General features: G+C 42.0%; 1 protein-coding gene across 2 annotated transcripts; it reads left to right on the top strand.

Annotated features, from left to right (window-relative positions):
• Positions 1 to 6,666: 6,666 nt before the first annotated feature.
• On the top strand, positions 6,667 to 15,677 carry tomm34 (translocase of outer mitochondrial membrane 34). Of its 2 annotated transcripts, none has more exons than XM_046319301.1 (8): positions 6,667 to 6,901; positions 7,158 to 7,295; positions 12,819 to 12,918; positions 13,438 to 13,590; positions 13,727 to 13,881; positions 14,035 to 14,182; positions 14,359 to 14,485; positions 14,573 to 15,677. In XM_046319301.1, exons 2-8 carry the CDS (start codon positions 7,166 to 7,168, stop codon positions 14,672 to 14,674), a joined length of 915 nt encoding a protein of 304 aa, XP_046175257.1. In that variant the 5' UTR covers positions 6,667 to 6,901; positions 7,158 to 7,165; the 3' UTR covers positions 14,675 to 15,677. The 2 variants fall into 2 exon arrangements, with proteins under 2 accessions (XP_046175257.1, XP_046175256.1); XM_046319300.1 differs by having other exon boundaries at positions 13,727 to 13,890.
• Positions 15,678 to 23,716: the final 8,039 nt, after the last annotated feature.

Here is a 23,716-nt window from a genome sequence, read left to right as displayed (position 1 = left end):
ATCCTGTCTTGGCAAATCGTGCTGCTAAAACACATTTATTTATTTTATTTGACCTTTATTTAACAAGGCAAGTCAGTTAAGAACAAATTCTTATTTACAATGACGGCCTACTTCGGCCAAACACCGATGCCCTTTGCAACAACGTAACTATGTGAGAGTGGATTCTTGGCCCTCACTAGCATGAAAACTAAATACAGGCACAGACCGCGTGTGAAAAATGATTTAAGAGAGACTCTCTTCAATACAACCCAAGATTGCAGAGTTATGTGCAATCTTGTATTTCAAGCACACCTGTGTTAAGCTGTCCACCATTTTTGATGAACAAATAAGGTTTATATGTAAGATGGCTAAATAAAGAGCAAAATGATTGATTATTATTTTATTATTATTTGCGCCCTGACTCTTTGTCACTTCCCACGAGCCGGGTTATGACAAAAACTCACACTCATTCTTATGTTTAATTTACATTTAATTAATTTATTTAATTAATAAATGTACCGTATAGTGTGTGTGTGGTAGCATTTGAGAGTGCTCTGACCCTGGTGCTAGAGGGGGTATGCAGCTGGAGGTTGAATGTATGAAGGGGTACGGGAGTATGAAAAGTTTGGGAACAACTGCCTTAACGGTTTTGATTGAGCCGTGTTCATTTCTTTACCATGCACCTACTTACATTGAGCTACCATACCTCGAGAGTTTGGACTTCTGTTTTTAAGCAGAGAATGAGTCTGAATCGTATTTCACTGTTAGTTTTACACAAATAATTATTTATTTTCAGTTATAAAACGGATGATTGTTTATTTTGTCATTAAATGTATAGATGATGGGTGTACTGTTGCTTCTAGTGTTGTATGCATGTGCTTCGTGTGACTGTCACCCTGATTTTGGCTACTAGGTAGCAACTTCCTATGCCCCCGTTGCCTGACAGTAGTGCCACAGAGAGAACAATGAGACAGATATTTCACCGGATGTATAAATATAATGCATCCGCTTGACGTTTCCACTCACTACCAAATATGGTTGTGAGAGGAAGCCCAGTAGCCTGCAAAGGGAGAAGATGAAACTGAAATTCTATTAAAAAAATTAAGGTGAAATCTAGGTGGATATCAATATTAGATATTTATTGTGTAGATTGCTATCATACTTTAAATAAACTGATGTGAGAGAAAAAAAATGGCCACGTAGCTACTGCCAACGACACCATCATGATACCAAGCAGGACACACTTCAAGTGGGCAAGCACAACACCAGTGCAGACAATAACAACAATAGTGCAGACCAGTCAGCAACACAAAACGGTCTTGTGTGGCAACAAATCTGCCAAATTAGCTGATTCGCTTTCCATAAACACACTACTTAAAACAAAACCAAAATTAAACACCCATTACTTTCGACACACCCACTCGCCCATTCTCCGGTCGCCATATTGGGCTGGAGCTACCCAACACCAAGATAGCGTGTCCGTCCTTGCAAAGCTCTCCATTCCGCCAGCAAGAATAATCAAGAACTTGCAAGAATAAAGCCGTGACCTCGGCGATTTTCCTTCAAAATAAAAGTCCCACAATGATGATAAAAAATAATACAAATGGTCGAAATTCGTAACATTTTATGAGGAAATGTTAGCAGACTTTGTTTAACAATATGAAAAAAATAATACATGTAATAGCCTTTATAGCACAAATAATATTATATAGCATTGACATTATTGTTAACAGCATTAAAAGTAATAATTACTAGATAGTTATCATGGTCCTTCTGTAGCTCAGTTGGTAGAGCATGGCGCTTGTAACGCCAGGGTAGTGGGTTCGATCCCCGGGACCACCCATACGTAGAATGTATGCACACATGACTGTAAGTCGCTTTGGATAAAAGCGTCTGCTAAATGGCATATATTATTATTATTATTATGGTAACAACAGTAATATAAATTACAAAACATTATTTAAAAAGCCATTATTACTATAATAATAGAAATAACAATATTAATAGTATTACTATATTATTATAGTTTCCAAATCAAGACAGTTTACACCCAGAGGAGCATCACTGCTCATTTGGTGGCCCTTATAGAGTGGCCCGTCAACTTAAATCCAATTGTTTTTTCATATTGGACATATAATTATTTGTTGTACTTTTCCAAGATGGATTTGAAAGCACAATCATCTGTTGAATGCTATATGTTGCATGATTATCAGAAATTGTATTTTGTCTTTCAGGAACTGAAGGCCTGGGACCGTTGAGACAATGTTTCTCACCAAGGACATTTGCTGAAATCACAAAGAGAACCAAGTGGAAGTTGTGTTGATCTTCTTGTAAATATATTGTTTAAATTCAAAAGCATGACTTATGACATTTATATTAGCCAAAACTTCGAAAGCATAGATTTTAGGCCAGTTATCAATCAACTAATTTTCTGTTTCATTTTGTTATTTTTTTGTGTGCTTTTGTACTTGTCTAATGACTCATCCTTTTATGGGTGTTTCCCAGCACTTTGTGATTTGTTAGTATTTTGTATCTGGGATGGTGGCTTCATGTTCAATCTCCATTCTACCACACTTAATTCTACTAACCAGCTTATTAGTAGGAACATGTATGGTAGAACTGGGCTTGAACAAAGCCTTGCACAACCTGTGGGTCCTTAAGAGCAGACACCAGCCCTGAATATTATGTACTAGTTCCAAAGTCTGATTATTGTAGGTTCGGCTATTAAATAATTGTTTTTGTTGTAATAAGTCACTATTTTTACATGTTTTGAAAGTATGTAAATAGTTTAGTTATTGTTAATGATTTGTGTATTTCCATGAGCTTGCTCGATTGTCTTAAAAGCGATCAGGGAAGTTATTTATCAGTTTCTCCAACATTGGCTTAAGTAGGTATCTGTTTTTTCACTTCCCTCTTGAAAATAGGTATTTCAAAGTAGCAACAAATAAAAACTAGCATTGACATTATTTTTGTTTCCATTTGTCATTATTTTGCATTCGTATTCATCAGTAACTCACTTAAGGAGCATAACCAGCTCTATGCTTTGAATATCAGTTTTCAGTAACTTTTCCACAGATTAAGGGCCACTATAATAGTATAAATTGTGTACAGTGCAATATGTATGTTCCAGAGGAGGCTGGTCAGAGAATGTATAGGAGGACAGGCTCATTGTTATTGCTGGAATGGATTCAATGGAATGATACCCAGCCTCAGGAGGCTGAAGAAATTCGGCTTGGCCCCTAAGACCCTCACAAACCTTTACAGATGCACAATTGAGAGCATCCTGTTGGGCTGTAAGGAAACTGCACTGCCCACCACCGCAGGGCTCTCCAGAGAGGGTGGTGCGGTCTGCCCAATACATCAACTGGGGCACACTGCCTTCCCTCCAGGATACCTACAGCACTCTATGCCACTGGAGAGCCAAACAGATCATCAAGGACATCAACCAGGCGAGCCACGGCCTGTTCACCCCGCTACCATCCAGAAGGCAAGGTCAGTACAGGTGCATCAAAGCTGGGACCGAGAGACTGAAAAACAGCTTCTATCTCAAGGCCATCAGACTGTTAAATAGCCATCACTAGCTGGCTACCACCTAGTTACTCAACCCTGCACCTTAGAGGCTGGTGCCCTATATGGCACACTAGTCACTTGATTAATAATGTTTACATATTTGCTTAACTTACTTAATATGTATATACTGTATTCTATTCTACTGTATTTTAGTCAATGCCACACCAACATTGCTTGTCCTAATAATGCTATATTTCTTAATTACTTTCTTTTACTTTAGATTTGTGTGTATTTTTGTGAATTGTTAGATCGTACTGTACTGTTGGAGCTAGGAACACAAGCATTTCGCTCTACCCGCAATAACATCTGCTAAATATGTGTGTGAATGTGACCAATAAAATTTGATTTGACTTGAAACACACCAAACATATGGAAACAACGTGTTTAACCCCGTTCGATTGATTACATCCCAGCCATTAAAATGAGCTCCTGACACCAGCCTCCTCTGATATGTTCAATATAACACTGAACGCTACAAAAAAAGGACATTTTCCGTCATTAGTCAGAATTTTAAAAGGACACTAGATGGAGTAGTTGTTCAAAGTGAAATGTTTTAATAAATATTTTTCTCTTTTATTAATCATGTTCATTTTCTTATAAATCTTGTAAACTCTGTCTACTTGGAAGCTACAGGTGCTCCTGAGTAAAATGGACCCCCTTTTGCTGCAACACAATGTACAGAAATGGTGCAAAATGTATGTCCGACATGAAATATGGCCTCAAAATGAGCAGCGAAACGACTGGGGGTGTAAACTCTGGATTTGGAAATTAAAAGTGCTTTTGAGTAGAATGGACCCCCCCCTTTTTACAGTGGCACAAAGTATAGATACTTTTGTACAGTGCAATAGGTATGTCCAATATGAATATTTTTTACATTTAAGTTGATGGTCCACTCTATAAGGGCCGCTAAAATGAGCAGCGACACTCCTCTGGGTGTAAACTCTATGGATTTGAAAACCTCAAGTGCTCCTGAGTAGAATGGACCCCCTTTTACTGTGACACAACGTGCAGATAATTTTGTAGTGCAATACGAAAAAAACATTGGATTTAAGTTGATGGCCCGCTCTATAAGGGCTGCCAAATGAGCAGAGATGCTCCTCTGGGTGTAAACTCTGTGGATTTGGACACTAGAAGTGCTCTGAGTAGTATGGACCGCCCTTTTACTGCAACACAACATACAGATAATTTTGTATGATGCAATAAGTGATAGAAGTACACACACACAAACATTGTTGACCATATAGGCTTGGAAAAAATATACATAAAAAATGAAATTACATAACATAATATGGAAATACTCGTATAGTACCCTCCAAGCTCGTCATCAAGCTCGAGACCCTGGGTCTCGACCCCGCCCTGTGCAACTGGGTACCGGACTTCCTGACGGGCCGCCCCCAGGTGGTGAGGGTAGGCAACAACATATCCTCCCCGCTGATCCTCAACACTGGGGACCCACAGGGGTGCGATCTGAGCCCTCTCCTGTACTCCCTGTTCACCCACGACTGCGTGGCCACGCACGCCTCTAACTCAATCATCAAGTTTGCGGACGACACAACAGTGGTAGGCTTGATTACCAACAACGACGAGACGGCCTACAGGGAGGAGGTGAGGGCCCTCGGAGTGTGGTGTCAGGAAAATAACCTCACACTCAACGTCAACAAAACTAAGGAGATGATTGTGGACTTCAGGAAACAGCAGAGGGAACACCCCCCTATCCACATCGATGGAACAGTAGTGGAGAGGGTAGCAAGTTTTAAGTTCCTCGGCATACACATCACAGACAAACTGAATTGGTCCACTCACACAGACAGCATCGTGAAGAAGGCGCAGCAGCGCCTCTTCAACCTCAGGAGGCTGAAGAAATTCGGCTTGTCACCAAAAGCACTCACAAACTTCTACAGATGCACAATCGAGAGCATCCTGGCGGGCTGTATCACCACCTGGTACGGCAACTGCTCCGCCCTCAACCGCAAGGCTCTCCAGAGGGTAGTGAGGTCTGCACAACGCATCACCGGGGGCAAACTACCTGCCCTCCAGGACACCTACACCACCCGATGTTACAGGAAGCCCATAAAGATCATCAAGGACATCAACCACCGTAGCCATTGCCTGTTCACCCTGCTATCATCCAGAAGGCGAGGTCAGTACAGGTGCATCAAAGCTGGGACCGAGAGACTGAAAAACAGCTTCTATCTCAAGGCCATCAGACTGTTAAACAGCCACCACTAAGATTGAGTGGCTGCTGCCAACACACTGACACTGACACTGACTCAACTCCAGCCACTTTAATAATGGGAATTGATGGGAAATGATGTAAATATATCACTAGCCACTTTAAACAATGCTACCTTATATAATGTTACTTACCCTACATTATTCATCTCATATGCATACGTATATACTGTACTCTATATCATCGACTGCATCCTTATGTAATACATGTATCACTAGCCACTTTAACTATGCCACTTTGTTTACATACTCATCTCATATGTATATACTGTACTTGATACCATCTACTGTATCTTGCCTATGCTGCTCTGTACCATCACTCATTCATGTAACCTTATGTACATATTCTTTATCCCCTTACTGTTATGCAGGTGAAGTGAGGACCCAAAAGCGACTTAACAGTAGTTAGGAGAATGAGGAACAGCTGGGAGCAGGAACGGAACGATAGAGAGAGAGAGAGAGAGAGGGAGGGGGAGAGAGAGGGATAGAGAGAGGGAAAGAACCTAATAAGACCAGCAGGGGGAAACGAATAGAAGAGGAAGCACAGGGACAAGACATGACAATCTATGACAAAACATGACACTTACACTGTGTATAAGACAGTAGTTTTGGAATTGTTAGTTAGATTACTTGTTGGTTATTACTGCATTGTCGGAACTAGAAGCACAAGCATTTCGCTACACTCGCATTAACATCTGCTAACCATGTGTATGTGAGAAATACAATTTGATTTGATTTATTATTTGTATGATAATTAGTATAAATTAGTATATATATGTCGATAGTTGTGCACATTTTCATTTTTAATTTACAAAGTACACAGGACGGAACTTTTACTGATTCCACAAATCCGTGACCCGGAAGTACTTATTTGTTCTTGGCTTTTTCAATCACAGCGGTTTTGCCAATAACGGGAGTTAACGTGATTCTGAAAGCCCACTGATCGATGCTCGTGATTAGCTAGTAAACGAGACACGTATTACACCTCTATAGCTAACTTGTTTAAGATCTTGAGTTTACTAGCTAACATTATTAGTTAGACGATTTGCGGACGAGTACAGTAGAGTATAGCTAGTTACACAACCGGCTTGCCCAGATATCAATATTCATTCAGTCACTGGTAAATTGAGACCTAGCTGAATACACTAATACTATGCTAGTTAGCTACTGTATTTTTAAGGATTTAAATTATCAAATTATGCTGGCCAGATTATTCAAGGGAAGTATGTAGAAGCTAACGTTAGTTGGCTGGCTAGATTTAGTAGCTATTAACAATAATTTGTTTACTGTAAAAGTTAGCTTGCTTGCTGCCAAACGTAAAGCTAACGTTAGCCAACTAACGTTATCTTGCAACTGTTTTCTGACATGTGTTATAGAAAAAAAGATGTCACAGAGGCGTCGTTCCAAGTCTTGGACAGAGTTGAAACAAGCAGGCAACGAATTCTTTAAAACTGGACAGTATGGGGAGGCTGCTTCTATTTACAGCCAGGCTATCAAAGAAGTGGAGAAGTCAGGTAGGCAGCTAGCTAACAAGCCAGTCACAACAATGGCTTAATGTTCTAGTAGTGTTTTCTGTGACCAGGCTACATGGTAGGGGGTTACATTAAACGTTGGTTCTGGTGTTATACTTTGTATTGCATGTTATAGAGAAGCTTCTCAGGAACACACAGCACTATTTCATGAGGATAGGATTTACCATTGCTAAAATCTTATTTTATGGGAAGATTTATGGGAAGATTTTTTCCATTTAATTAGATCTGCTTTCATATTGTTGAGTAATGGGATAAAGTTATCTTTATACACTGTGTACAAAACCTTGGAAACACCTTACTAATATTGAGTTTTGCACCCCCTTTTGCCCTCGGGACAGCCTCAATTCGTCAGGGCATGTGCTCTGCAAGGTGTCAAAAGCGTTACATAGGGATGCTGGCCCATGTTCACTCCCAATGCTTCCCACAGTTGTGTCAAGTTGGCTGGATGTCCTTTGCATGGTGGGTCATTCTTGATACACTTGGGAAACGGTTGAGCGTAAAAAATCCAACAGTGTTGCAGTTCTTGATACGCTCAAACCGGTGTGCCTGGAACCAACTAATATACCCTGTCAAAAGTACTTAAATCTTTTGTCTTGCCCGTTCACCTTCTGAATGGCACACACACAATCCATGTCTCAAGGTTTAAAAAAAAGAAGTTTAAACTGTCTCCTCTCCTGGTCAGTCTGTCATGGAAAGAGCACTTGTTTAATGTTTTTTACACTCAGCGTATATTTGTTGTTTGTGGTCACTAATAAGCATCCTAAGTATTTGATATTGTTTGTGGTCAACTTAATAGATTGCTGTAGATCATTAATCTTCCTAATGATATTATTTTGTTTTTCCCCCAGGTGAATTGTATTAGTATTTTGAAAATAATTTTAGCAAGGGGGGCATTGTTTTCAATATTGGTTAGGTATAGCAGGACATAATCTGCAAATGCGTTTAGTTTATATTAATGTTTGCCAAGACTGATACTTGTTACGCTTGGGTCCTGTCTAATTCTTTCTGCAAGAGATTCACTTGCCAGTGCAAACAGGAGAGAGAGAGAGAGACATGCCTTTTTCTCCCCCTTTCTTAAGCAATTTAATCAGATAATGTATTATTTGTGTATATTTTTGCATCAGCAGATTTATTATTTCAGCTGGAAAGTTGAAAGCTTTCAAAGTTTTGAATAGAAAAGGACATTCAAGATGGTCTAATAGCCTTTTCGGCTTCAATAGCCATTTTTGATGAATCTATATACAGTGTATTCGGGAAGACTCCCAGACATTTTGTTAAGTTAAAATTGATTAAATAGTTTCCCCCGCTCATCTATCTACACACAAGACCCCATAATGACAGAACAAAAACAGGTTTTTAGAAATGTTTGCAAATGTATTTAAAAATAAACTGATTTCACATTTACCTAAGTATTCAGACCCTATACTCAGTACTTTGTTGAAGCACGTTTGTCAGCGATTACAGCCTTGAGTCTTCTTGGGTATGATGCTACACCTGTATTTGGGGATTTTCTCCCATTCTTCTCTGAAGATCCTCTCAAGCTCTGTGAGGTTGGATGGGGAGCGTCGCTGCACAACTATTTTTAGGTCTCGCTAGAGATGTTCGATCAGGTTCAAGTCCAGGCTCTGGCTGTACCACTCAAGGACATTCAGAGACTTGTCCCGAAGCCACTCCTGCATTGTCTTGGCTGTGTGTTTAGGGTCCTTGTCCTGTTGTAAGGTGAACCTTCACCCCAGTCTGAGGTCCTGAGCTCAATGGAGCAGGTTTTCATCAAGGATCTCTCTGTACTTTAATCTGTTCATCTTTCCCTCGATCCTGACTAGTCTCCTAGTCCCTGCCGTTGAAAAACATCCCCACAGCATGATGCTACCACCACCACGAATCAAAGTAGAAATGTCGAGAATCTTGTTTCTCATGGTCGGAGAGTCCTTTCGGTGCTTTTTGGTGAACCAAGTGGGCTGTCGTGCCTTCTACTGAAAAGTGGCTTCTGTCTGGCCACTCTACCATAAAGGCATGATTGGTGGAGTGCTGCAGAGATGGTTGTCCTTCTGGAAGATCCTCCCATCTCTACAGAGGAACTCTGGAGCTCTGTCAGAGTGACCATTGGGGTCTTGGTCACCTACCTGAACAAGGCCTTTCTCCCCTGATTGCTCAGTGTGGTAGGGCGGCCAGCTCTAGGAAGAGTCTTGGTGGTTACCCTTCTCCAGATCTGTGCCTCCTCACAATCCTGACTCAGAGCTCTACTGACAATTCCTTTGACCTCATGGCTTGGTTTTTGCTCTGACATGCGCTGTGGGACCTTATACAGACGTGTGTGCCTTTCCAAATCATGTCCAATCAATTGAGTGTACCAGAGTGGCACCTGAGCTCAATTTCAAGTCTTAGCAAAGGCTCTTAATGCTTATGTAAATAAGGTATTTCTGTTTTTTATTTGTAATAAATTTGCTAACATTTCTAAAAACCTGTTTTTCGCTTTGTCATTATGGGGTATTGTGTGTAGATTGAGGAAAATGTTTTAGTCTTATTCTAAAATGGATTAACTAACGTAACAAAATGTGGGAAAAGTCAGTCTGAATACTTTCCCAATGTTCTGTATACAAAGTATGTGGACACCCCTTCAAATGAGTGGATTTAGCTAGTTCAGCCACACCCCTTGCTGGCGGGTGTATAAAATCGAGCACACCGCCATGCAAACTCACAGAACGGGATTGCGTTTTTTTGTGTAGCGTTTTTTTTAAAGCCTGTCCTCGGGAAGCAACGTCAGGACAAGAACTGTTCGTTGGGAGCTTCATGAAATGAGTTTCCATGGCTGATCAGCCGCACACAAGCCTAAGATCACAATGCGCAATGCCAAGCTCGCTGCCATTGGACTCTCTCTCTTCACGAATCTGGGTTTGGCAGATGCCAGGAGGACGCTACCTGCCCCGAATGCATCGTGCCAACTGTGTTGGAAGAGGAATAATGGTCTGGGGCTGTTTTTCATGGTTTGAGCCAGGCCCCTTAGTTCCAGTGAAGGGGAATCTTAAACGCATAAAGTGGCATTATATACGATTCTGTGCTTCCAACTATGTGGCAACAGTTTGGACAATGCCCTCATTGCACAAAGCAAGGTCCAGACAGAAATGGTTTGTTGAGATCGGTGTGGAAGAACTTGACTGGCCTGCAGAGCCCTGACCTCAACCCTATTGAACACCTTTGGGATTGGAACGCGAGCCAGGCCTAATCGGCCAACATCAGTGCCCGGCCTCACTAATGCTCTTGTGGCTGAATGGAATCAAGTCCCCGCAGCAATGTTCCAACATCTAATGGAAACGGGGGACCAACTGCATATTAATGCCCATGATTTTGGAATGCGATGTTCGATGAGCAGGTGATTAGGCTATTGTGGTTTGTGGAATCCCAATCCACAATCCCAGTGTGAAGTTGCTGGATATTAGCGGGAACTGGAACACGCTGTCAATCCAAAGCATCCCAAACATGCTCAATGGGTGACATGTCTGATGAGTATGCAGGTCATGGAAGAACTGGGACATTTTCAGCTTCCGGGAATTGTGTACCGATCCTTGCGACATGGGGGCATGCATTATCATGCTGAAACAGGATGTGATGGCAGCGGATGAATGGCACGACAATGGACATCATGATCTCGTCACTGTGTCTCAGTATTCAAATTGCCATCGAAAAAATGCTACGGTGTTCGTTGTCCGTAGCTTATGACTCCCAATACCATAACCCCACCGCCACCATGGCTCACCCACACGACGCCATCCATGCTGTCTGCCATCTGCCCGTCGTAACCAACTTCAGTGGGAAAATGCTCACCTTCGATGGCCAATGGCACGCTGGAGAAGTGTGCTTTTCATGGATGAATCCCGGTTTCAACTGTACTGGGCAGATGGCAGACAGCATGGATGGCGTTGTGTGGGTCAGCGGTTCGCTGATGTCAACGCTGCGAACAGAGTGCTCCATGGTGGCGGTGGGGTTATGGTATTGGGAGTCATAAGCTACGGACAACGAACACCGTAGCATTTTTTCGATGGCAATTAGAATGCTGAGACACCGTGACGAGATTATGATGTCCATTGTCTTTTATTTTTCCCAGCACATTGTGCACCTGTGTAATGATGATTCTGTTTAATCAGCTTCTTGATATGCCACACCTGTCAGGTGAATGGATTATCTTGGCAATTATAATTGGTTTGGCGTCTATTCTTTGTCCTGTATACATTTGTAATGGTAAATGTTTTAATTTACATATTTAATAAGAGCATCTTGACTGGCTGAATCACCGCTTGGTGACTGCAAGGTGCTACAGAGGGTAGTGGGTATAGCCCAGTACATCACTGTGGGCCGAGCTCCCTGCCACCCAGGACCTCTATACCAGGCGGTGTCAGAGGAAAGCCCTAAAAATGGTCAGACTCCAGCCACCCAAGTCACAGACTGTTCTCTTTGCTACTACAAGGCAAGCGATGCACCAAGTCTGGAACCAACAGGACTCTGAACAGCTTCTACCCCCAAGCCATAAGACTGCTAAATAGTTAGTTAAATAGTTAACCAAATAGCTACCCGAACTAACTGCATTGATCCTTTTTGCACTGACTTTTTTGTCTCATCACATACGCTGCTGCTACTGTTCATTATCCGTCACTTATTCCTAGTTATATTTGCATATCTACCTCAATTACCTAATACCCCTGCATGTATGTATGTATGTGTATATATACAAGTTATTTATTTATTAATTATTTATTACTTTTATTATTACATTAGACTTTTCTATTATTTCTCTCTGCATTGTTGGGAAGCATTTTACTATTAGTCTACTCCTGTTGTTTACTAAGCATGTGACAAATAACATTTTATTTGAAATTTAAAGTGTACCTATGATTAAAATTACAGACCTCATCTTTTTAAGTGGGAGAACTTGCACAATTGGTGGCTGACTAAATACTTTTTTGCCCCACTGTAGCTACGAAACTCTACATTGTAAAATGCTGTTTTTTTCGTGTCTCTGAAAACATCAATGACAGAAGCGAAGGAAAAACATTTCACCATCTATTTCAGACAAAAGACGTCTGATGACAGTGAAACACCCCCTACTTTCCACTATTGATCTTGCTCTGATGTGTTGAGGAATACTCATCGCAAATATAAATACACAGAATTCGTGGGTTTCACAAAAAGGTTCTTAGAGCACGGGACTTTACATTTTGGCTCATATCGTGTAAATATGATAACGCACAGTATTGGGATTTTTAGACATGGGTAACAACTGTCACATGGACATTTTCAAGTTATTTATTTTGTATTTTGAATACCACATTGAACAGATGTGTTTATTGCTTTTCTTTTGGTACAATTCTCGCATAGCGTCCAATGTTTGCCGCGTCACCTAACATCATATTTTATGTTTATGTTTTATATTGTGCGTCATTGAAGTCTTCTGAAACCAGAACAAGCTTTCCATGTTCTGATACATTGTTACCACTGTAAATTAATTTACAGGAAAGAAGAATCCAGAGGATCTTAGTATCCTGTATTCTAACCGTGCAGCCAGTTATCTGAAGGATGGAAATTGTTGGGAGTGTGTGAAGGACTGTACAGTGTAAGTAGCCTACATTGTGGACATTATGTTTTGTGTTAGGCCATGAAGGCCTTTTTCTTCGGCTCTACAGTCGGTTCATACTGCTGCAGTAACACTCCTACCTCAAACATATTGAATGAAACTGGCCGCGCTTATAAACCCAGGGTCGTTACAATATCAACATGATCTTTTCCCAATATACTGTAGCTCATTACTTTGTCCGGTGTTGCTTAGATTGTCTTTCTTTGTCCATACTACTGCAGTAACACTCCTACCCTAAAACTTATCAACATAACATTTTCCCAATTTACTGTAACTCATTACTTTGAAACTCATTACTTTGTCCAGTGTTGCTTAGGTTCTGTTCTGTCTTTCCTTGTCCATACTACTGCAGAAACACTTATACTTAAAACATATCACAATAATCTTTTTCCAATATACTCAAGTAGAACATTACTTCGTCTGTTGTATAGGTTCTCCGGCTTTCTTTGTCCATACTACTGCAACAACACTGCTACCTAAAAATGTTTTATTTTATAGATCTCTTGACCTAGTTCCGTTTGGCATCAAGCCTCTCCTTCGCCGGGCTGCAGCGTATGAAGCATTGGAGAGATACAGATTAGCCTATGTGGACTACAAGACGGCCTTACAGATCGACTGTAACATACCTGCAGCCCATGATGGTACCAGCAGGTATTACATGTTGCACAATTCCATTTCACTTACAAAAAGCCTTTCAAGTCCTTTAACTTCTAAGAACTTCTGTCATATATAGGGGACATAATCAAGATAGTGGAATGTACAACTTGTTAACCATCTTTCTTTCTAGAATGACGAAGTATCTGACAGAGGTGGATGGACTCTCATGGCGAGAGAAGCTCCCACTTATTCCCACTGTTCCGATGGCCGTCAAAGAAAAATTGTCTCTGGCAACAAGCCAACAAACAAAGCAACACAATGGCACCAGAGAAAATGAGAAATCTGGTTGGTCTGGTTGGTCATAGGATTCAGTCTCTCAAATATGAGTAGAAACACAAAATGATGTTAATAATTTGGCTATTACTATTGGATTCTCATCTTTGTACAACCTGTAACAGATGTACTGTAAATAATAAGATGTATCATTTTTTATTTCAGTCCCAGGAGAGGATTCCGTTAAAAAAGCCCTAACCCTGAAAGAGGAAGGCAATGCGCAGGTGAAAAAAGGAGAGTACAAGAAAGCCATAGAGAAATACACTCAGAGCCTCAAACACAATTCCTCAGAAATCACAACCTACACAAATAGGTGAGACTAATAATGTCTATCTGGTGTGTAGACAAATGCCAACAAACCCTTGGGAGTGGTATTCACAACTCTGCATTGTTATATAGTTCTGTGAAATGTTATTGCCCAGCTCCTGTTGTACAAGGGATGTGCATAATTCCTATATGGGACTAATTTGTGCCTTTTGTACTAAATAGGGCACTTTGCTACCTATCTGTGAAGATGTACAAGGAGGCAGTGCAAGATTGTGGAGAGGCCCTGCGACTCGACTCCGCTAATATCAAGGCACTGTACAGACGAGCACAGGCACACAAGGAGCTGAAAGTGAGAGCCTTTCTGATGAACAAAAAATTGTTAGTACATTGTATGGAGTTTTTACATTTTGTTTGATGTGTTAATTTTGCCGTTCAGGACTACAAAGCTTGCATTGAAGATCTAAACAGCTTGCTGAAAGTTGAGCCAAAGAACTCAGCCGGACAGAATTTACTGCTGGAAGTGCAAAAGAAGAAATGAGCTTGTGATTCGGATGGTTGCCTGTGGATGTGAACGACCCTACGCTGACCTGGTGTACATGCCTGAAGTGCCTGTATTCACTCACAGAAGCAGGTTTTCCAATCTATTTCCTGGCCTGTTTAATTTAAATCCACTCAAGATGGAGTATTGCTTTGACTACTACAGGGGAAGCACAGTCAATGCAGTGCATATTTAGCCTTCATATACATCATGCAATCACTGCATGAAACTGAAAATATAGCATTCAACCATTGTTTTACAAGGACTATGCATGTGTATGTATTTCCACTAGCATAAGCGATTTTCACGATCAACTACTGTTGTAGTTGAAGATATAGTTCAACCAAATTACAAAACTACATTGGTTTTACTTACAGACTTATTACTCTGTAAGCATTCTATGGACGAGGTAGGACAGCAATCCATGCATTGTTTTTGTTTACCTGGTCACTGTTTCAAATGCTAACTTTTTAGCATTTATGGCACAAAAATAAATTAAAAAATGAATATTTTATGGGTATTTTCATTGAGTCGAGGAAAGTAACACTATACCAGAGAAACAGATGGTTACCGTATTATTAGTGAATTTAAGAGCATATTGAAACATCATTACCACCTGTATCACCTAACATGTTGACAATTCTATCAGCAATGCATAATCTTTAATGTCATTTTTTTTCACTAATTAGGATTCAGGAAACAAATCAAACTTTCATCCTCCCTGATGGGGGCTGAATTGGATGATACCAGTTGTGAAACTAGTTGTTTTCCATTGTCCAGTTGTTGCTTCAATTACGGAATGTTTGAACATCTTTTTTTGTTAAATTTATCTTTGGAATATCAATGCTTTTGCAGTGGTGACACAAGTTAGTGTGGGTGTTTTAGATTTCAGCAATGTCATCTGGGTATATTGGTGATTGCAGCACTTTTTTTAAATTCTGTGAAATGTTGGAACGCTTACCTCATGTTGCAAAATAATAAAGATATGACTTTATACACAGTGTAATCATGGCATTTCAATATGTCAATTAAGGCTCAGCAATATTTCCCAAATGCAAGTATCCTACATGGTCAAAGGTATGTGGACACCTGCTCGTCTAACATCTCTTTCCAAAATCATAGGCATTAATATGAATTTAGTCCCCTTTGCTTCTATAACAGCCATTAATATTCTGGGAAGGCTTTCCACTAGATGTTGGAACATTGCTGCAGGGACTTGCTTCCATTCCTCCACAACAGCATTAGTGAGGTCGGGCAATGATGTTGGGCAATTAGGCCTGGCTCACTGTTGGTGTTGCAATCCATTCCAAAGGTGATCGATGGGGTTGACATCAGTGCTCTGTGTAGGTCAGTCAAGTTCTTCCACACTGATCTTGACAAACCATTTCTGTGTGGACATCGCATTGTACTCAGGGGCATTGTCATACTGAAACAGGAAAGAGCCTTCCCCAAACTGTTGTCACAAAGTTGGAAGCACAGATTTGTCTTGAATGTCATTGTATTCTGTAAGTGTTAAGATTTCCCTTCACTGGAATTAAGGGGGCTAGCCCGAACCCTGAAAAACAGCCCCAGACCATTATTCCTCCTCCACCAAACTTTACAGTTGGCACTATGCATTCGGGCAGGTAGTGTTCACCTGGCATCCACCAAACCCAGATTCTTTCATCCGACTACCAGATGGTAAAGTGAGATTAATTATTCCATAGAAAGCGTTTCCACTTCTCCAGAGTCCAATGGTGGCGAGCTTTACACCACTCCAGCCAACGCTTGACATTGCGCATGGTGATCATAGGCTCGTGTGCGGCTGCTCGGCCATGGAAACCCATTTCATGAAGCTCCCGGTGAACAGTTCTTGTTCTTCTTGATTTTGCTTCCAGAGGCAGTTTGAAACTCTGTAGTGAGTGTTGCAACCGAGAACATATGATTTTTACGTGCTTTAGCATTCGGCTGTCCTGTTCTGTGAGCTTGTGAGGCCTACCACTTCGTGGCTGTGCCATCGTTGCACCTAAATGTTTCCACTTTACAATAACAGCACTTACAGTTGACCAAGGCAGCTCTAGCAGGGTAGAGATTTGAGGAACTGACTTTTTTGCCAGTTGGCATCCTATGGCGGTGCCACACTGGTCACAGAGTTCTTCAATACAGGCCATTCTACTACCAATGTGTATTTTTATACACTGCTCAAAAAAATAAAGGGAACACTTAAACAACACAATGTAACTCCAAGTCAATCACACTTCTGTGAAATCAAACTGTCCAGTTAGGAAGCAACACTGATTGACAATAAATTTCACATGCTGTTGTGCAAATGGAATAGAACACAGGTGGAAATTATAGGCAATTAGCAAGACATAAAAGAGTGGTTCTGCAGGTGGTGATCACAGACCACTTCTCAGTTCCTATGCTTCCTAGCTGATGTTTTGGCCACTTTTGAATGCTGGCGGTGCTTTCACTCTAGTGGTAGCTTGGGACGGAGTCTACAACCCACACAAGTGGCTCAGGTAGTGCAGCTCATCCAGGATGGCACATCAATGTGAGCTGTGGCAAGAATGTTTGCTGTGTCTGTCAGCGTAGTGTCCAGAGCATGGAGGCGCTACCAAGAGACAGGTCAGTACACCAGGAGACGTGGAGGAGGCCGTAGGAGGGCAACAACCCAGCAGCAGGACCGCTACCTCCGCCTTTGTGCAAGGAGGAGCACTGCCAGGGCCCTGCAAAATGACCTCCAGCAGGCCACAAATGTGCATGTGTCTGCTCAAACAGTCAGAAACAGACTCCATGGGGGTGGTATGAGGGCCCGACGTCCACAGGTGGGGGTTGTGCTTACAGCCCAACACCGTGCAGGACGATTGGCATTTGCCAGAGAACACCACGATTGGCAAATTCGCCCCTGGCGCCCTGTGCTCTTCACAGATGAAAGCAGGTTCACACTGAGCACATGTGACAGAGTCTGGAGACGCCATGGAGAACGTTCTGCAGCCTGCAACATCCTCCAGCATGACCAGTTTGGCGGTGGGTCAGTCATGGTGTGGGGTGGCATTTCTTTGGGGGGCCTGACAGCCCTCCATGTGCTCGCCAGAGGTAGCCTGACTGCCATTAGGTACCGAGATGAGATCCTCAGACCCCTTGTGAGACCATATGCTGGTGCGGTTGGCCCTGGGTTCCTCCTAATGCAAGACAATGCTAGACCTCATGTGGCTGGAGTGTGTCAGCAGTGCCTGCAAGAGGAAGGCATTGATGCTATGGACTGGCCCGCCGGTTCCCCAGACCTGAATCCAATTGAGCACATCTGGGACATCATGTCTCGCTCTATCCACCGACGTTGCACCACAGACTGTCAAGGAGTTGGCGGATGCTTTAGTCCAGGTCTGGGAGGAGATCCCTCAGGAGACCATCCGCCACCTCATCAGGAGCATGCCAAGGCATTGTAGGGAGGTCATACAGGCACGTCGAGGCCAGACACACTACTGAGCCTCATTTTGACTTGTTTTAAGGACATTACATCAAAGTTGTATCAGCCTGTAGTGTGGTTTTCCACTTTAATTTTGAGTGTGACTCCAAATCCAGACCTCCATGGATTGATACATTTGATTTCCATTGATAATTTTTGTGTGATTTTGTTGTCAGCACATTCAACTATGTAAAGAAAAAAGTATTTAATAAGAATATTTCATTCATTCAGATCTAGGATGTGTTATTTTAGTGTTCCCTTTATTTTTTTGAGCAGTGTATTTTTTATTTCACCTTTATTTAACCAGGTAGGCCAGTTGAGAACAAGTTCTCATTTACAACTGCGAACTGGCCAAGATAAAGCAAAGCAGTGCGACACAAACAACACAGAGTCACACATGGAATAAACAAACGTACAGTCAATAACACAATAGAAAAGTCTATATACAGTGTGTGCAAATGAAGTAAGATTAGGGAGGTAAGGCAATAAATAGGCCATAGAGGTGAAATAATTACAATTTAGCAATTAAACACTGGAGTGATAGATGAGCAGAAGATGTATGTGCAAGTATAGAGTGGGGTGCAAAGGAGCAACAACAACAACAAAAAATATGGGGATGAGGTAGTTGGGTGGGCTATTTACAGATGCAATGATCTGTAAGCTGCTCTGACAGCTGATGCTTAAAGTTAGTGAGGGAGATATGAGTCCAGCTTCAGTGATTTTTGCAATTCTTTCCTGTCATTGGCAGCAGAGAATTGGAAGGAAAGGCTTTGGGAGTTGGCTTTGGGGGTGTCCAGTGAAATATACCTGCTGGAGCGCGTGCTACAGGTGGGTGCTGCTATGGTGACCAGTGAACTGAGATAAGACGGGGCTTTACCTAGCAATATGAGTCTCCAGCTTCAGTGATTTTTGCAATTCGTTCCAGTCATTGGCAGCAGAGAATTGGAAGGAAAGGCTTTGGGAGTTGACTTTGGGGGTGATCAATGAGATATACCTGCTGTAGCGTGTGCTACGGGTGTGTGTTGCTATGGTGACCAGTGAGCTGAGATAAGACAGGGCTTTACCTAGCAAAGACTTATAGATGACCTAGAGCCAGTGGGTTTGGCGACGAATATGAAGCGAGGGCCAGCCAAAGGGAGCATACAGGTTGCAGTGGTGGGTAGTATATGGGGCTTTGGTGACAAAATGGATGGCACTTTGATAGACTGCATCCAATTTGCTGAGTAGTGTGTTGGAGGCTATTTTGTAAACGACATCGCCAAAGTCAAGGATCGGTAGGATAGTCAGTTTTACGAGGGTATGTTTGGCAACATGAGTGAAGGATTATTTGTTGCAAAATTGGAAGCCGATTCTAGATTTAATTTTGGATTGGAGATGCTTGATGTGAGTCTGGAAGGAGAGTTTGCAGTCTAACCAGACACCTAGGTATTTGTAGTTGTCCACATATTCTAAGTCAGAAACGTCCAGAGTAGTGATGCTAGTCGGGTGGGAGGATGCGGGAAGCAGTGGGTTGAAAAGCATGCACTTAGTTTTACTTGCATTTAAGAGCAGTTGGAGGCCACGGAAGTAGAGGTGTATGGCATTGAAGCATGTCTGGAGGTTTGTTAACACAGTGTCCAAAGAAGAATACAAAAGTATACAGAATGGCGTCGTCTGCGTAGAGGTGGATCAGAGAATCACCAGCAGCAAGAGCGACATCATTGATGTATACAGAGAAACATTTGGGCCCGAGAATTGAACCCTGTGGCACCCCCATAGAGACTGCCAGAGGTCCGGACAACACACCCTCCGATTTGACACACTGATCTCAGTCTGAACCAGGCGAGGCAGTCATTTAAGACACCGAGTCTGCCGATAAGAATGCGGTGATTGACAGAGTCGAAAGCCTTGGCCAGGTCGATGAAGACGGCTGCACAGTATTGTCTTTTATCGATGGTGGTTATGATATTGATTTGGACTTTGAGCTTGGCTGAGGTGCACCCATTTCCGACCAGCTCGGAAACTAAATTCCATAGCAGAGAAGGTATGGTGGGATTCGGAATTGTCGGTGATCTGTTTGTTAACTTGGCTTTCGAAGACTTTAGAAAGGCAGGGTAGGATAGATAGTCTGTAACAGTTTGGGTCTAGGGTGTCTCCCCCTTTGAAGAAGCGGATTACCGCGGCAGCTTTCCAATATTTAGGGATCTCAGACGATACGAAAGAGAGGTTGAAGAGGTTAGTAATAGGGGTTTTAACAATTGTGGCGGGTTAATTTTAGAAAGAGAGGGTCCAGATTGTCTAGCACCGCTGATTTGTAGGGGTCAAGATTTTGCAGCTCTTTCAGAACCACAGCTATCGGGATTTGGGTGAAGGAGAAATGGGGGAGGCTTGGGCAAGTTGCTGTGGGGGGTGCAGAGCTGTTGACCGGGGTAGGAGGAGCCAGGTGAAAAGAATGGCCAGCCCGTAGAAAAATTCTCGATTATTGTAGATTATTCTGTGGTGACTGTGTTTCCTAGCCTCAGTGCAATGGGCAGCTGGCAGGAGGTGCTCTTATTCTCAATACACTTGTCAGTGTCCCAGAATTTATTGTAGTTTATGCTACAGGATGCAAATTTCTGTTTGAAAAAGCTAGCCTTTGCTTTCCTAACTCCCTGTGTATATTGGTTCATAACTTCCCTGAAAAGTTGCATATCGCGGAGGCAATTTGATGCTAATGCAGTATGCCACAGGATGTTTTTGGCTGGTCAAGGGCAGTCAGATCTGGAGTGAACCAAGGGCTATACCTTTTTTTAATGGGGCATGCTTATTTAAGATGGTGAGGAAAGCACTTTTAAAGAATAACCAGGCATTCTCTACAGACGGAAAGAAGTCAATATCCTTCCAGGATACCCGGGCCAGGTCGATTAGAAAGGCCTGCTCGCTGAAGTGTTTTAGGGAGCGTTTGACAGTGATGACGGGTGTTTGTTTGACCGCGGACCCATTATGGACGCAGGGAGTGATCGCTGAGATCCTGGTTGAAGACAGCAGAGTATTTAGAGGACAGGTTGGTCAGGATGATATCGATGAGGGTGCCCATGTTTATGGATTTAGGGTTGTACCTGGTAGATTCCATGATCATTTGTGTGAGATTGAGGGCATCTAGTTTAGATTGTAGGACGGCCGGGGTGTTAAGCATATCCCAGTTTAGGTCACCTAACAGTACAAACTCTGAAGATAAATGAGGGGCGATTAATTCACATATGGTGTGCAGGGTGCAGCTGGGGGTTGAGGGGGGTCTACAACAAGTGGCAACAGTGAGAGACTTATTTCTGGAAAGGTGGATTTTTAAAAGTAGAAGCTCGTACTTTTTGGGCACAGACCTCTGCAGGCTCTGCACTCCACCCCCTTTGGCAGTTCTATCTTGGCGGAAAATGTTGTAGTTGGGGATGGAAATGTAAGTATTTTTAATGGCCTTCCTAAGCCAGGATTCAGACACAGCTAGGACATCAGGGTTGGCGGAGTTTGCTAAAGCAGTGAATAAAACAAACTTAGGGATGAGGCTTCTGATGTTAACATGCATGAAACCAAGGCTTTTACGGTTACCAAGTCAACAAATGATAGCACCTGGGGAGTAGGTGTAGTACTGGGGGCTACAGGGCCTGGGTTAACCTCTACATCACCAGAGGAACAGAGGAGTCGGATAAGGGTATGGCTAAAGGCTATAAGAACTTGTTGTCTAGTGCTTTCGGAACAGAGATTTAAATGAGCAGATTTCTGGGCATGGTAGAATAGATTCAAGGCATAATGTACTGTACGGACAAGGGTATGGAAGGATGTGAGTACAGTGGAGGTAAACCTATGCGTTGGGTGACGATGAGAGAGGTTGTCTCTGGAGGCGTCAGTTATCCTAGGTGAGGTTTCCGCATGAGTGTTGGGTGGGACAAAAGAGCCATCTAAGGCATTTTGAGCGGGACTGAGGGCTCTACAGTGAATTAAAACAATGAAGATTGCATGGCTGTCTATGGAGATTCCATGGCTGTGTGCTCGATTTTATATACGTCAGCAACGATGGTGGCTGAAATAGCTGAATTCACTCATTTGAAGGGGTGTCCACATACTGTTGTATTTAGGGTGTATGTAGATGCTGGAGATAACTAATATAAGGTTGAAAAGTTGTGGAGTTGCACTTTAAGGTTTAATCATAGGATGGCTATTTCACCCAATTCCAGGTCACTAAGGGTATAAGCCATAACATTTCTACATGCATGCTAATGTGTATAATGTATGAGATGTATCATATAGGCTATGCAGTAGTAGGAATTCAATTGAGAGAAAATCCCATTTTTATTTGAAGCTATCCATTTGAAGTCGCTTGATAGTGTAATTCTCAAGAGTGGTCAGCCAAGCCACTGTATGCTGGTAGGTTTTTGTTCTAGGAAGTTGAAAATCTATAATAATACTGTAAGCCACTTGACTGCAGGGAAACTATGCAGAGTTTCTTAATTTTAGGTTCGCTGACTAAATTATTTTCAGCTGTGTTTTGTATTTTTGTTTATTTTATCTTCAACTGCATGACCCACAACCCTGTTTTCCCCAACTAACCTTTTTTACATTTTTTAAATGCTGTTAAATAATGCAAGGTACATACTATACTGGGTTCGAGGTTGGCCGATCACAACATTTAATTTTAAAGAGAAAGCAAGTGCCATGATGATCCCATAGGAAATAAGCAGTGTTGGGGAGTTTAAAGGAAAAACTCCCTAAATAGGACAAATCCATGAGAGTAACCAGACTTCAAAGAGGGGGCCCCACAGAAATGACTATCCTCAGATTTTCAGAACTGCTGGTCAATTCCTGGGGCTATTCAATCAATTTTGATATTTGGCAATCTTTTGTTGATGTAGCAAAATAATAGTTTCCCCCGTTTATCTTCATTGTGGTCAATGACTGCACTTCAAGATGTATCTAGTGCCCTGACGCTTCATTTCAATTTCTAGGTTGTGTGCAATAGTATGTAGCCTAATTTAAGAGCCCATAGTAGAAAGGACCAAATAAAAATAGGACGCCTGAGGAATATATTAAGTTCTCTATTCAATCAGATCCGCTTTCAGACATCAGCATAGCGGTTGTTTTGGCAGTGTCAAAGGTGAGCTGCGCTAGAGCTGTCAAATCCAAAAGCAGCTCCTGGCGTTATACCTAAAGTGGACATTGCCATTGGCTGCACGGAGTTGCATGAAGAGCAATCCCATGCAGCCTTGTTCACACATTCGAACAGTGGAATGTGACTTGTAGGCCTAATCTACTCAATTAGGTTGATAGAAATCCTCATTCATTATTTCAAATTTAAGCGTAATTTCTATATAGCCTACACTTTTTCATTCTGAACATCTAATGCAAGCAGGAAGGTGTGGCTTTAATGACAATTATCAAGAGCTGCTTCTCACCAATTTGACAGCTCCAATGCATCTACACTGCCAAAACATCAGCTATGCGGGTGTTGGCTATCCGGTTAATACTTGATCTGATTGAATCTTCTTTGGCTGCATTTACACAGGCAGCCCATTTCAGACATTTTTCCCACTAATTGTTCTTTTGACCAATCGCTGATCTGATTGGTTGAAAAACCAATTAGTGAA

The sequence above is a fragment of the Oncorhynchus gorbuscha genome, linkage group LG21 (assembly GCF_021184085.1).
Source record: "Oncorhynchus gorbuscha isolate QuinsamMale2020 ecotype Even-year linkage group LG21, OgorEven_v1.0, whole genome shotgun sequence".
Lineage (NCBI taxonomy): Eukaryota > Metazoa > Chordata > Actinopteri > Salmoniformes > Salmonidae > Oncorhynchus > Oncorhynchus gorbuscha.
The sequence above is the reverse complement of the archived record's forward strand: the minus strand, read 5'-3'. Positions and strand labels throughout refer to the sequence as shown.